The sequence below is a fragment of the Hyla sarda genome, chromosome 5 (assembly GCF_029499605.1).
Source record: "Hyla sarda isolate aHylSar1 chromosome 5, aHylSar1.hap1, whole genome shotgun sequence".
Classification (NCBI taxonomy): Eukaryota; Metazoa; Chordata; class Amphibia; order Anura; family Hylidae; genus Hyla; species Hyla sarda.
The window spans coordinates 173,744,801-173,759,821 of NC_079193.1; the positions used below are offsets into that span (position 1 = coordinate 173,744,801).

Sequence of the window (15,021 nt, forward strand, 5' to 3'; positions counted from 1 at the left end):
GAGGGTATGTTATAAATGCTGTGCATATTAGATGTCGTACTTAATGGTGGATTTATTAGCCTGACTGCATAGCGACATTTTGGCTTCCCACTTTCAGCCTTTCTCAAGCTTGAGAAAGGCTGCAAGTGGGCAGCTGAAACATCGCTATGTCTTCAGGCTAATAAATCCACAATGTTTGCACCTTATTTTGGAGCACTGCAGATTTTTCTGTTTGGTTATCCACACGTGACCCATAACCTGGAACAACAAGCTGCTGGCACCCATCATTTCTTTTTTTTTTTGGGTTGTGCTGCTTCAATTTCTCCATATATTTATATATATATATGTATATATATTCAAAAAAAATACAGCACCACTTCACCATTAGATGCCCGGTGCCAGCGCCCCGACTCGATCAAAGTCCATGTAATAGAAAACAATGCGCAGCACTCCACAATTGCAAAAAAAGTGTAAAAAATGTATTCCTTCATGTCAAAATTTAAAGCAACGTTTCAGCTCCCCAATGGAGCTTTTTTCAAGCATGGTGATACAATGAACTATATATGAGAAACCCCATAGTTCATTGTATCACCATGCTTGATAAAAGCTCCTTTGGGGAGCTGAAACTTCGCTTTAAATTTTGACATGAAGGAATAAATGTTTACACTTTTTTTGCAATTTTGGAGTGCTGCGCCATTGTTTTATATATATATATATATATATATATATATATATATATATATATATATATATACACAGTGCAGACCAAAAGTTTGGACACACCTTCGCGTTCAAAGTTTTCTTTATTTTCATGACTATGAAAATTGTAGATTCCCACTAAAGGCATTAAAACTATGAATTAACACATGTGGAATTGTAGACATAACAAAAAAGTGTGAAGCAACTGAAAATATGTCATTTTCTAGGTTCTTCAAAGTAGCCACCTTTTGTTTGATTACTGCTTTGCACACTCATTCTCTTGATGAACTTCAAGAGGAAGTCACTTGAAATGGTCTTCCAACAGTCTTGAAGGAGTTCCCAGAGATGCTTAGCACTTGTTGGCCCTTTTGCCTTCACTCTGCGGTTCAGCTAACCCCAAACCATCTCGATTGGGTTCAGGTCCGGTGACTGTGGAGGCCAGGTCATCTGGCGCAGCACCCCATCACTCTCCTTCTTGGTCAAATAGCCCTTACACAGCCTGGGTTCATTGTCCTGTTGAAAAATAAATGATGGTCCAACTAAACGCAAACCGGATGGAATAGCATGCCGCTAAAAGATGCTGTGGTACCCATGCTGGTTCAATATGCCTTAAATGTTGAATAAATCCCCAACAGTTTCACCAGCAAAGCACTCTCACACCATCACACCTCCTCCTCCACACCAGCACACCTTTGAAGTGAAAACCATTTCAGGTGACTACCTCTTGAAGCTCATCAAGAGAATGCCAAGAGTGAGCAAAGCAGTAATCAAAGCAAAAGGTGGCTACTTTGAAGAACCTAGAATATGACATATTTTCAGTTGTTTCAAACTTTTTTGTTATGTAAATCATTCCACATGTGTTAATTCATAGTTTTGATGCCTTCAGTGTGAATCTACAATTTTCATAGTCATGAAAATAAAGAAAACTTTGAATGAGAAGGTGTGTCCAAACTTTTGGTCTGTACTATATATTTTTTTTTTCTTTCTTTTTATGTGTATATATATATATATATATATATATATATATATATATATATACACATATAATTTTTTTCACATCATTCTTTGTCACATTTTTTTTTACTTTTTCTTTTATTATCATATACATAATTCAGTGGAGTACACATCTGTACTTAACTGAATTATGCCTATGACTGTCAGTTCAACACGGACAGGCATAGTATGGCAGATCGGACTCTACCTTAGGTAGAGGCTGATCAGCTTCTGTTGCCATGACAACTGAGGCCATTGTCAGGCCACCGGTTTCCATGGCAATAATCAGTGCTCTGTTTTTACTTTGCAGAGCGCTGAACCGGAACAGAGAGAGTGACCGCAGTGTCTATAGGGTTAACTCAGGATCGGCCTCCTTCTCACTTTGTGAAGCAGCGGAGGAGAGGGGGAAAGAGGAGACCCCACAAATATCACTCCGATCGCCGTCTGGGGACCGCTGCAATTCGTCCCTGGCCGGCTTCGGGGATGCTCGGCTGTGCAGCACAGCCGAGCTTACTAAACTGTCACAGGGCCCAGCAGTGCTGTGACAGTTTAAATCCATCAGGTACATGTACATGGTGATGCGGCATGTCAGCCCTAATCACCATGTACATGTACGTGATTATGCGGGAACGGGTTAAGTCTCCACACGTCTGTAGGAGTAGTAAGAGTATGCCTTTTTTCCTTTAATATAGTAAGGGATCCTCGAGTCAGGCTGGAATCGCATCAGTGAACGATCACTATCTTGACAAATCTATAAGACATTCTGGTTCTAATAATGTAATACGGAGAGAAATCATTGGATTTTCTAATAAAAATGTATGTGAGAATTCATTTGCTGTCACTTACTGCATTTTCTAAAAACCAATAGGTCCTCCCATAGCTACTCTTTATATCTTCATCTAAATAGATATACAGTGTATCTGGAAAATTTTCAGACCCTTTCGCTTTTGTCATATTTTATTATGTTACGGGCTGCCTTGTGGTAAAAATGTAAAAACTTGTAAATGAAAAACTAAAAGTTTGCATAGGCATAAGTATTCAAACCCTTTGCTACGAAACTTTAAATTTGACTCTCATAGCCTCCCATGTCTATTGATCATCGTTGAGATGTTTTTATACCTTGACAGGAGGACATCTGTGGTAACTTCAGTTGAATGGACATGATTTGGAAAAACACATCCCCGTCCAAAGATAGCAACAATACAGCAAAAGACTTCAGAATAAGACAGAATAACCCAGCGCTGTCTGGAACAAAGCAAATGGATCCATGGATACTTCAAGAGAAGAGCTTTATTGTGACCAACATGGAATGCATTTTGCTGCGCATGCACAGCTTTATCAGGCATCAGATGCCTGATGAAGCTGCGCATGCGTAGCAAAATGCGTTGCATGATGGTTACAATAAAGCTCTTCTCTTGAAGTATCCGTGGATCCCTTGGCTTTGTTCGGGACAGCGCCGGGTTATCCTGTCTTACTCTGAAGTCCTTTGCTGTATTGTTGCCGTCTTTGGACGGGAAGGCTGCAATTGGAATTTATCACACATGTGCTTCCCATTGTTGTGTATGTTACACAACCAACTGTGGTAAGAGGATATTCTTCTCTCCCTCCCTCCTCTCTGTGGGATTACTTGGAATCCTGCACATGAAAGCGCCTTCACCCTTTTCTATTTGCAATCAGAACAAAGAGAAATGGAGAAATATTTATCCTTAGCTCCTTATAGCTCCCAATTCCTTCCTGTTACTCTGAAAGCTTGCCAAAAGTTATTCATTTCTCCTTTTTTTAAATCTCCCTTAAAATAGGATTATATGGTTTATCTAATTATAAGACAAAGAGGGAGAGAGGCACAGAGATGTTGCTGAAAAGATCTAGTAAAACCTTGATTCACAGATTGCACTTTTTAGTGACATCAGAATTAAATGGATACTCCCATTTCATGATGTTATGCCCTATCCATAGGGGTCTGCCAAACATTGGCAAGTTCAGATGCCCCATGGGGAATCAACAGTGCAGTGTTGGCCGCACAGGTGCGGTGTATACCATTCATTTTTTTTCTGTTCTTGGTGTTAATGGGGGTCCCATGAGTCCGACCCACGCGCATCAACTTGTTATAACATCATAAGATGGTAGTACCCATTTAATGAAAGATGTAGACTTTCCTTAAGAGAGAGATTTTTAATGTGGGTAATAATTTCCAGGATACCGGGATGTATGAGAGAAGTCTTTATGACAGTGGTTGAAGGAGTAAACTAGAGGAGCACACAGATGATGGCTTTGTGAGGATTGGAGATTACGTGATTAAATGGACTTGGAGATTAAGTAAGAGATTTATAGGAGGACAGCCTTGTATGTTATTGTTAATAACTTCTGACATTTACTCCTGGGCTCTAAAGACAAGAATGTTAATATTGAATAAGTCAACACCTATTTACATAAGGATGTTTCTTTTTCTATAGTAATAATGTTGGGTCTATAATATTCTGATATATTGATCGCTATAGCTATGCTCATATGCCTTTGCTAAATGCTATATACTCTTGCTAAAATATCGCAGAAGAAGTTTGTTTTCCTAAATTCAAAACATTTCAGCTTGCTCTTTGCCTGTAATTAGGATGAGAACCTTGTATGGAGCCAAGATACAAGAAGTTAGCAGTTGAAGTCTAAACATTGGGCTTTTGTGGAAGGATGGAAAAATCTCATGATAGAGAAGATGCAACATAAGTGATCTATGCTACACCATACTCAAATGACCAATCAGCATATAAAACGATTATTTGATGAGATAGCTTTACCCTCCCCTTTTTGTCAATTGAAAAAAATGTATGTGATTTTCTAATAAACGGCAGAGCTCCTTAAGAGTCAGTGCTAAGAAAGGGATTTATACCAACATTGTCTGGTGTTAATTTGCTTATGTTGACACTCAACAAAATAGCACAGTGGTAGTCACTCACAGTTTAAGGCCTCGCTGCAAGGCATCCTTGAAAATAATAGTGAGAATTGTTCCAGGTAGGATTTTCTTTCATATGATGTCAAAATGCAGTCTACCATCACAGTTTTTGTTAATCTGGATCAGACTGAGAATTAAAGGGGTTATCCAGGAATCAAAAAACAGAGATCATTTCTTTCAAAGACTGCTCCCTGTCTTTCTCTGTGTTGGGTGTGATTATGTAGCTCATGTCCATTGAAGTGAATGGAGCCAAGTTGTAATACCACACCCAAAGTAGAGACAGATAGGGAGCGGTCTTTGAAAGAAAATAGGTCTGTTTTTTATTCCTGGATAATTACTTATATAGAAAATTACTTTTTAGAATTTACTTTGAATTGTATACATGTTCAAGTGTTTAGGGTTAAAAACAGCATTGGGTTTACCTGTATTATATTTTCTTTTAGATTTGAAGATGGAACTATTTCATTCTTGGACATAATTGCTCTAAAGCATGGATTTGATACATTGCAGAAGCTTACTGGTAAGTAGAAACATTTACTGGTTTAGCATAAAAGCATTTAAAAGCATAACATATACAATTAAAAAGGGTTTGAATTTAGTTGCACACAAGGGAGTGTTTAGGTATCCAACTATAATTAGTATGAATAAGTTATGGAATAAGATTAAAGGGGTACTCCGGTGGAAAACATTTTTTTTAAATCAACTGGTGCCAGAAAGTTAAACAAATTTTTAAATTACTTGTATTTAGAAATCTTAATCCTTCCAGTACATATCAGTTTCTGTATGCTCCACAGGAGGTTGTCTTTCTGGAGTTCTTTCCAGTCTGACCACAGTGCTCTATGGTGACACCTCTGTCCATGTCAGGAACTGTCCAGAGCAGGAGAGGTTTGCTATGGGGATTTGTTCCTGCTCTGGACAGTTCCTGACATGGACAGAGGTGTCAGCAGAGAGCATTGTGGTCAGACAGAAAATACATTTTAAAAGAAAAGAACTTCCTCTGGAGAATACAGCAGCTGATAAGTACTGGAAGGATTAAAATTAAAATAATAAAAAAAAACTGTTGCCCAGGGAATTGAATTTTTGTGTAAGAAGAAATTGGATAGGGCGGTGGGTGAAATCTCTGAGGTTGAATGGAGTAATATATAATTAAAATTCCAAAAAGGGTGTCATTTAATGAAAATCACAAAATAATTAAATTATAAATTATTTACAGATTGTATTATTCACCTGAGAGTCTTTTTAGGTTTGAGGTAGGAGTCTCATCGGAATGTCCTAGATGTGGAATGGGGGATGCGGGATTAGAACATCCTCTATGGAAATACCAGTCGGCAAAGGGTCTTTGGGATGCAATTGTAAAAACAATTATAGACCATTTGAATGTGGATTTAGAAAATAATTAAGTTATTGTCATCTTGGGCAATACCCAGGGAATCGAAGCCTCAAAATGTAAGCTGGTATCTAAACTTGTATTTATAAGAGTACTCTTAATAGTTAGGAACTGGTTAGCCAAAAACATTCCTTCTATTAAGGAATGGGAATTATTAGTAGAAAGCATTAAAAAATATGAGATCATTCTTTTGAAGGATAAAGGGAAAGAATTGATTACAAAAAGAGTTAAGCTTTGGGAAGGCTGGGGAGAATTAACAAATTGGAGTATTATTTATTTACTTTAAATCTCTTTCTTTCTTCTTTCTTTTTTTTCTGTCCTTTTTTTTTCTTGCTGAAGATGAATGATATATTGGAAATACCATAGTTGTATGTTTGCCTTTTTTGTACAGACATATGACTCTATACATTTGTGAATTATACTCTATGCTCCTATAAAAATGGATGATACTATGTAAATGCATTGGATGTATATTTTTGTACAATGGGAGAGATTTATCAAAACTTGTGTGGAGGAACCCATAGCAACCAATCAGATCACTTCTTTAATTTTTAAAGAGACCTGTGAAAAATGAAAGAAGCAATTGGTTGCTATGTGCAACTGTACCACTCTTCCTCCACACAAATTTTGATGAATCTCCCGCAATGTTTTTTGTAAGGAAGAAGGAAATGTTTAAAAAAGGGGTTGTACAGATGGGGAAAAACATTGCTCATTTATTTCAAAAACACCACCGCAGCTTTTGAAAGAGACGAGCCATGGTTTTTGTTTTTTAAATCCTATGTAATCCCTTAAATTCTTATGCTAAATCACTTATTTTTCCTCGATAGAGTTTGGAATTAATCTTCAAGACATTATAGGGCCCTATTAGATGGGATGGCAAATATAGAATGATTATTCAAATATTTTTGACAATTTATTTACAACATGAGACTATGAAGCACCAAAGGAGCGGAGGAGATGAAGGCAAAAATTGCCCAAATTTTTTTTTATTCTACTTTATTTTAGCTTGCTTTTAACAAATAACCTACAAAGCATTAGCAGAGACTAGGACTATCCCTTAACCCTTTGAGGATGCAGCAGTTTTTCCATTTCTTTTTTCATCCTTGCCCTTATAATGACATCATTCATTTTAACACAATATATGTGGCGAAGCTTAAAAAAAACTATTTGTGGGGTGCAATTGGAAAAAAATGCATAATAGATAACTTAATAGATGAGGATAGATTGCGATTTCCTATTTGCAATTTTCAGGGCAATTTAATAAGGCGTGCTCAGGACACTTCTTTAAATTGACACCCATTACTAAGTAAATAAGATTGGTGGCATTCCCACCAAATGTAAAATATCATACCCCTGCTACTACACCTACAAAATCAGAATCTGAAGAAAACATTTTTTTCAACCTGTCCAGAAGTAACTACCAACGAAGCAGCACTTCCCATCTGGCTTCTACCAGCGCCTTATTAATAGTAATCTTGGTGGTGGTCTCTGCCATCCTAAACCAATCAAACAGCTGCAAGGTCCATCGCAGGTCCTTCTCCCATTTAGACATCTAAGCCAGTTTACCGGGATTAGGCATCAGCTCTCTGTAAATCCAAGAAATTAAGTTTTTGGGCCCTTAAGAGCCCATAGATAAAAATTTGAACACTGAACAGGTCGTTATGTAATGAACAATCTGATTATACTGAAAGAACTCAAAGTCGGGAAGTGTGTGCATGGTTTGGAAGTATGAAAAAGAATGGATTATCCATAAAATCCTCAATTATAAGAAACCCTTTATTCATTTACCAAGAGAAAGATGACTGAGCAAGAACAGGTACAAAATTGGGGTTACGAGGCTTAAGATAGGAAATGAGGGAAAACTGCTCCATAAGACATCACTTAAGGAGGAAAAAGTGGAAGAGGGTGGACACAGGATCTCTGGCCTAAACATGTTGACTGAGCATAGTAAGAAATTGATAGAAATTTTTGGGAAAGCTGTTCTTGTAATAAAAACCCACTGCTGGACATAAGAACTTAAGCAAATTGATCCTAATGGACAGCTTGATAATATTTCCTAAAATTCCACTTCCCTAGGCTCCCCAGCCGTCTTAGAGTGTACAACATGGCGGAAGCCATTCGGGGAACCCTCAAAGCCCCAAACAAAGGTGGCACTGAAACCACATTAACCCCTTAAGGACCACAGGTTTTTCAGTTTTTGCACTTTTGTTTTTTCCTCCTCACCTTTTATAAATTATAACCCTTTAAATTTTGCACGTAAAAAATCCATATGATGGCTTATTTTTTTGCGCCACCAATTCTACTTTGCAGTGACATCAGTCATTTTACCCAAAAATCCACAGTGAAATGGAAAAAATAATAATTGTGCAACGAAATTGAAGAAAAAAAAAATTTGTAACTTTTGGGGGCTTCCGTTTCTACGCAGTACATTTTTCGGTAAAAATGACACCTTATCTTTATTCTGTATGATTAAAATGATACCCTACTTATATAGGTTTGATTTTGTTGTACTTCTGAAAAAATCAGAACTACATGCAGGAAAATGTATATGTTTAAAATTGTCATCTTCTGACCCCTATAACTTTATTATTTTTCTGCGTATGGGGCACATTTTTGGTGTCGTGATCTGAAATTTTCATAAGTACCATTTTTGTATGACTTTTTGATCCCTTTTTATTCATTTTTTTATGATATAAAAAGTGACCAAAAATATGCTATTTTGGAATTTTTTTGCGCATACGCCATTGACCCTTTGGTTTAATAATTTTTTTTTATAGTTGGGACATTTACGCACTCGGCAATACCACATATGTTTATATTTATTTTTACTTACATTTTTTTTTAATGGGAAAAGGGGGGTGATTTCAACTTTTATTAGGGAAAGGGTTAAATCACATTTATTAACTTTTTTTTTACACTTTTTTTGCAATGTTATAGCCAGCACTGTTCTCTGCAAAGCCATAGCTTTTCATTGATCAGTGTTATCGGCGGTCGATTGCTCAAGCCTGCATCTCCGGCTTGGAGCAATCAATCGCCGATTGGAGGCATCGGAGAAAGGTGAGTGACCCTCCGCTCGCGTCCTAGCTGATCGGGACCCCACATTTTCACTGCGGTGGTCCCGATCAGCCCCACTGAGCAGCCGGGAAGCCTTTACTTTTGTTTTAGATGCGGCGTTCAACTTTGAACGCCGCGTCTAAAGGGTTAATAGCGCGCGGCACCGCGATCGTTGCCGCGCGCTATTAGCCCTGGGTCCCTGCTTCAGTTACAGGCCAGGACTGACCCAATGTGACACGCGGTCACCGCGTGACCGTGCGTTATATCGCGGGAGCCAGCCACGGACGTGAATATACGTCCATGGTCGTTAAGGGGTTAAGTATCTCTGGCAAAACTATCATTTTAGGAGAAGATATGCTTCCCAGCAAGACAATTGCTGCTAATCTTCACTGAGAGACTTAAAAATTAGCCTAGTAGAGAGATGCTATAGTGGCGATAAGCGTGAGTCGACATCCAGTTTCTGTGATTTAACCATGTAGAGGGAAATCAAGTTTCAGTTCTTTTAACATTACACTCCAATCCAGAAATGGTCATCAGTTTATGCAATAGGTAGTATAAGATAGGCAATGAGACCAGAGTAGAAGTAACATTAACCAAAAATTTGCATTAAAAAAGGTACATTTATGTTCAACAAAGGAGACTCTAACTTGCTTTATTATATTCAGTGATTTTTTTTTTGAGTAGTAAAGTAAAACTAAACCTATATAAGTTGGGTGTCATTTTAAATGTATGGACCTAGCAAATAGAAATAATGTGTCATTTTTATTGAAATATGTACTCTGTAAAGAGAAGCCCACAAAAGTTGCAAAATTACAGTTTTTTTCTTAAATTTTGCTCCACAATTTTTTTGTTTTACCATATATTTGGTGTTAAAGTGAGTCATGTTATTACAAAGTACATTAGGTGGCACAAAAAACAAGCCCTTATATGGGTCTGTAGGGGAAAACTTGAAAGCGATATGATTATTAGAAAGGGAGGAAAAAATTAGCAAAAATGAAAAATCCTTGCGCCCTAAGGCGTTAAAGGAGTAGTCCAGTGGTGACTCAGTGGTGAGCAACTTATCCCCTATCCTAAGGATAGGGGATAAGTTGCAGATTGCGGGGGGTCCGACCGCTGGGGCCCCTCGCGATCTCCTGTACAGAGCCCCGACAGCCCGCGGGAAGGGGGCGTGTCGACCTCCGCACGAGGCGGCGGCCGACACGCCCCCTCAATACAACTCTATGGCAGAGCCGAAGCGCTGCCTTCGGCAATCTCCGGCTCTGCTATTGAGATGTATTGAGGGGGGGTGTCGGCCGCCGCTTCGTGCGGGGGTCGACACCCGCTATCTGGGCCGAGAGCCGGGGCCCCGTACAGAGAGATCGCAGGGGGCCCCAGCGGTCGGACCCCCCGCGATCTCAAACTTATCCCCTATCCTTAGGATAGGGGATACGTTTTTCACCACTGGACTACCCCTTTAATGTGACAGAAGTCTTTTAAGATAGTTTTTGGTTCGAGTTTTGCTAAAACTACACCACGATTCTGGTAAATTTGCTCTAATAAATCTTGGCCATAGAGTCTTCATTATAGTCAAAAAGCTAGATTTGAATCCCTACTTTTGCAATACATAGAAGAGAAAATTCCAGCTAAGTGAATTCAAATCCAAGCAAAGTAACATACTTTCTCTTCTACACCTTGGGTATTCCATCTAGATTGCAAAAAAAAAAAAAGAGATACGGTCAACCTGCGTGTGGTCCAACGCTTGTCTACCTGGTATCAAGCCCACCTGATCGGAATGGCTATAAATAGATAAAAAGGAGTTGAGTTTAACTGATATTATTATATAAATATTATATTATGTTATTGTTTATCAAACAAAATAGGCCTTAGTTTTCACAGCCTGTGAGATTTTGTGGTGTGGTTATAACTTTGATTGTGGAATGATAGTACTCTGGACTTAAGAAACACAGTTTTTTATGCAGTGTGAGCCAAATGTAGTAGTGAATCAAAAAAGAAAGAAAATATAAAGTAAAGACTGATATGTCAACTCTCTTTTGTATCCATTTACTTGGCCTATCTATTTTGTCAATTAGAATTATTTTGTTTTACATTCTTAGACGCAATACTGGTACATACATTGTAAATTACAGACAAACAGCACTTAAATGCAATAAAACCAGCAGAACACATTTAAATAATAATATACTTAACTATAAGAGCTTGCTACCATTATAAATGCAACAGAGATTTTATGATCTTGTTATCAGCCAGTTTAAAGATGTGTAAGTCTTGTATAAAATACCCAACTCATTGTTCTGGCAGGTTGTTATAGCAATGGTTTATATGATCCATCAAAGTTGATTGCATGTTCTGTAGTATATCTAGGGCTGGGTTCACATATATCCAGCGGTCCAGCGCAGTGATCCCAGCCTAAAACTGGCAAATGCTGATGCCATGACTGATGACAATGTGACACGTGGCATGTCCGACCATCTGAAGTCCAAATTGAGGTGCAAATAATAGGATCAGTTTTACAATCAGTTTCCCTTTATGCTTTTCTATAAAACTGGAGGGATAAGCCACCAGATATACAGTGGGGCAAAAAAAGTATTAAGTCAGCCACCAATTGTATAAGTTCTCCCACTTAACCCCTTAACGACGCAGGACGTATATTTACGTCCTGCGCCGGCTCCCGCGATATGAAGCGGGATCGCGCCGCGATCCCGCATCATATCGCGTGGGTCCCGGCGCTAATCAACGGCCGGGACCCGCGGCTAATACCACACATCGCCGATCGCGGCGATGTGCGGTATTAACCCTTTAGAAGCGGCGGTCAAAGCTGACCGCCGCTTCTAAAGTGAAAGTGAAAGTGACCCGGCTGCTCAGTCGGGCTGTTCGGGACCGCCGCGGTGAAATCGCGGCGTCCCGAACAGCTGATCGGACACCGGGAGGGCTCTTACCTGCCTCCCCGGTGTCCGATCGACGAATGACTGCTCCGTGCCTGAGATCCAGGCAGGAGCAGTCAAGCGCCGATAATGCTGATCACAGGCGTGTTAATGCACGCCAGTGATCAGCATTAGAGATCAGTGTGTGCAGTGTTATAGGTCCCTATGGGACCTATAACACTGCAAAAAAAATGTAAAAAAAAAGTGTTAATAAAGGTCATTTAACCCCTTCCCTAATAAAAGTTTGAATCACCCCCCTTTTCCCATAAAAAAAAATAAAACAGTGTAAAAAAAATAAAAAATAAACATATGTGGTATCGCCGCGTGCGTAAATGTCCGAACTATAAAAATATATCATTAATTAAGCCATACGGTCAATGGCGTACGCGCAAAAAAATTCCAAAGTCCAAAAAAGCGTATTTTGGTCACTTTTTATATCATTAAAAAATGAATAAAAAGTGATCAAAAAGTCCGATCAAAACAAAAATCATACCGATAAAAACTTCAGATCACGGCGCAAAAAATGAGTCCTCATACCACCCCATACATGGAAAAATAAAAAAGTTATAGGGGTCAGAAGATGACATTTTTAAACGTATAAATTTTCCTGCATGTAGTTATGATTTTTTCCAGAAGTGCGACAAAATCAAACCTATATAAGTAGGGTATCATTTTAACCGTATGGACCTACAGAATAATGATAAGGTGTAATTTTTACCGAAATATGCACTGCGTAGAAACGAAAGCCCCCAAAAGTTACAAAATGGCATTTTTTTTCGATTTTGTCGCACAATTATTTTTTTTTCCGTTTCGCCGTGCATTTTTGGGTAAAATGACTAATGTCACTGCAAAGTAGAATTGGCGACGCAAAAAATAAGCCATAATATGGATTTTTAGGTGGAAAATTGAAAGGGTTATGATTTTTAAAAGGTAAGGAGGAAAAAACGAAAGTGCAAAAACGGAAAAACCCTGAGTCCTTAAGGGGTTAAAAAGAGGAGAGAGGCCTGTAATTTACATCATTGGTATACCTCAACTATGGGAGACACAATGAGAGAAAAAAAATCCATAAAATCCCATTGTCTGATTTTTTATGAATTTATTTGCAAATTATGGTGGAAATAAGTATTTGGTAACCTACAAGCAAGCAAGATTTCTGGCTCTCACAGACCTGTAACTTCTTCAAGAGTCTCCTCTATCCTCCACTCCTTACCTGTATTAATGACACCTGTTTGAAATTGTTATCAGTATAAAAGACACCTTTCCACAACCTCAAACAGTCACACTCCAAACTCCACTATGGCCAAAACCAAAGAGCTGTCGAAGGACACCAGAAACAAAATTGTAGACCTGCACCAGGCTGGGAAGACTGAATCTGCAATAGGTATGCAGCTTGGTGTGAAGAAATCAACTGTGGGACCAATTATTAGAAAATGGAAGACATACAAGACCACTGATAATCTCCCTCGATCTGGGGCTCCATGCAAGATCTCACCCCGTGGAGTCAAAATGATAACTAGAACGGTGAGCAAAAATCCCAGAGAGCTGGGATCAAAGTAACAAAGGCTACCATCAGTAACAAAGGCTACCATCAGTAACACACTACGTCGCCAGGGACTCAAATCATGCAGTGCCAGACATGTCCCCCTGCTTAAGCCAGTACATGTCCGGACCTGTCTGAAGTTTGCTAGAGAGCATTTGGATGATCCAGAAGAGGATTGGGAGAATATCATATGGTTAGATGAAACCAAAGTAGAACTTTTTGGTAAAATCTCAACTTGTCGTGTTTGGAGGAGAAAGAATGCTGGGTTGCATCAAAAGGGCACCATACCTACTGTGAAGCATGGGGATAGAAACATCATGTTTTGGGGCTGTTTTTCAGCAAAGGACTACTTACCTGTGTAAAGGAAATAATGAATGGGGCCATGTATCGTGAGATTTTGAGTGAAATCCTCCTTCCATCAGCAAAGGCATTGTAGATAAAACATTGCTGCGTCTTTCAGCATGACAATGATCTCAAACACACCGCCCAGGCAATGAAGGAGTGGCTTCTTAAGAAGCATTACAAGGCCCTGGAGTGGCCTAGCAAGTCTCCAGATCTCAACCCCATAGAAAACCTTTGGAGGGAGTTTAAAGTCCATGTTGCCCAGCGACAGCCCCAAAACATCGCTGCTCTAGAGGAGATCTGCATGGAGGAATGGGCCAAATCCCAGCAACAGTGTGTGAAAACCTTGTGAACACTTACAGAAAACGTTTGACCTCTGTCATTGCCAACAAAGGGTATATAACAAAGTATTGAGAGGAACTTTTATTATTGAACAAATACTTATTTTCCATCATAATTTGCAAATAAATTCTTAAAAAATAAGTCAATGTGATTTTTTCTCATTATGTCTCTTATAGTTGAGGTATACCTATGATGAAAATTAGGCGGATACAGAGCTAGGAGGGATTTACCCCTGTTGGGGAGGTTACATTATGAGTTCAGTGGCATCATTTAGACCTTGGGGTTGGAGCATCCCAAGGCGTTAAATCCAGTACATCTCACGTTTTTCCAGAGCTGTAAACCTGTGTGCTGGGATATGGTCTATGGGGCATATGGTGATAGGATTGGTTATGTCAGGATGTTTTTCAAAGCAGTGTCTTGATAGACTAAGAAGGAGGAATTTTGATGTTGTTTCTCTGCTGGTTGAGTTGGAGGTGCAGTTCTTGGGTGATTCTTCCAACGTATTGTTGGTTGCAGATGCAGGTGACTAGGTAAATGACAAAGCTGGATTTGCAATGTAGGGGAGGTTTTATATTGAAAGTTTCTTTGATTGTTTTGTTGGAGAAGTTTTTTTGGTTGTGGTTTATGGTAGTATAGCTTAGGCATCGTTTTGTTCCACATCTAGATGCTCATTTTGTTTTTTGTTTGTGGTTGTGTTTTGACCATTTGTATGGTGTCTTCGCCTGGTGGGAGCTAGTATGTTTTTAAATGTAAGTGCTCGCCTGAAAGTGATGCGTGTTTTTTTTGGGAGGACTTGTGTCAGGATCCGGACTGGCCTGGC

General features: G+C 39.0%; 1 protein-coding gene across 2 annotated transcripts in view; it reads left to right on the forward strand.

The window, feature by feature from the left end:
• Positions 1-15,021, forward strand: part of MOCOS (molybdenum cofactor sulfurase) — a 400,707-nt gene that overhangs the window by 160,481 nt on the left and 225,205 nt on the right. For both annotated transcript variants that reach the window (XM_056520778.1, XM_056520779.1), the window contains exon 5: positions 5,059-5,135. In XM_056520778.1, coding sequence (XP_056376753.1) covers positions 5,059-5,135 — 77 coding nt within the window. The remainder of the gene's footprint in view (positions 1-5,058; positions 5,136-15,021) is intronic.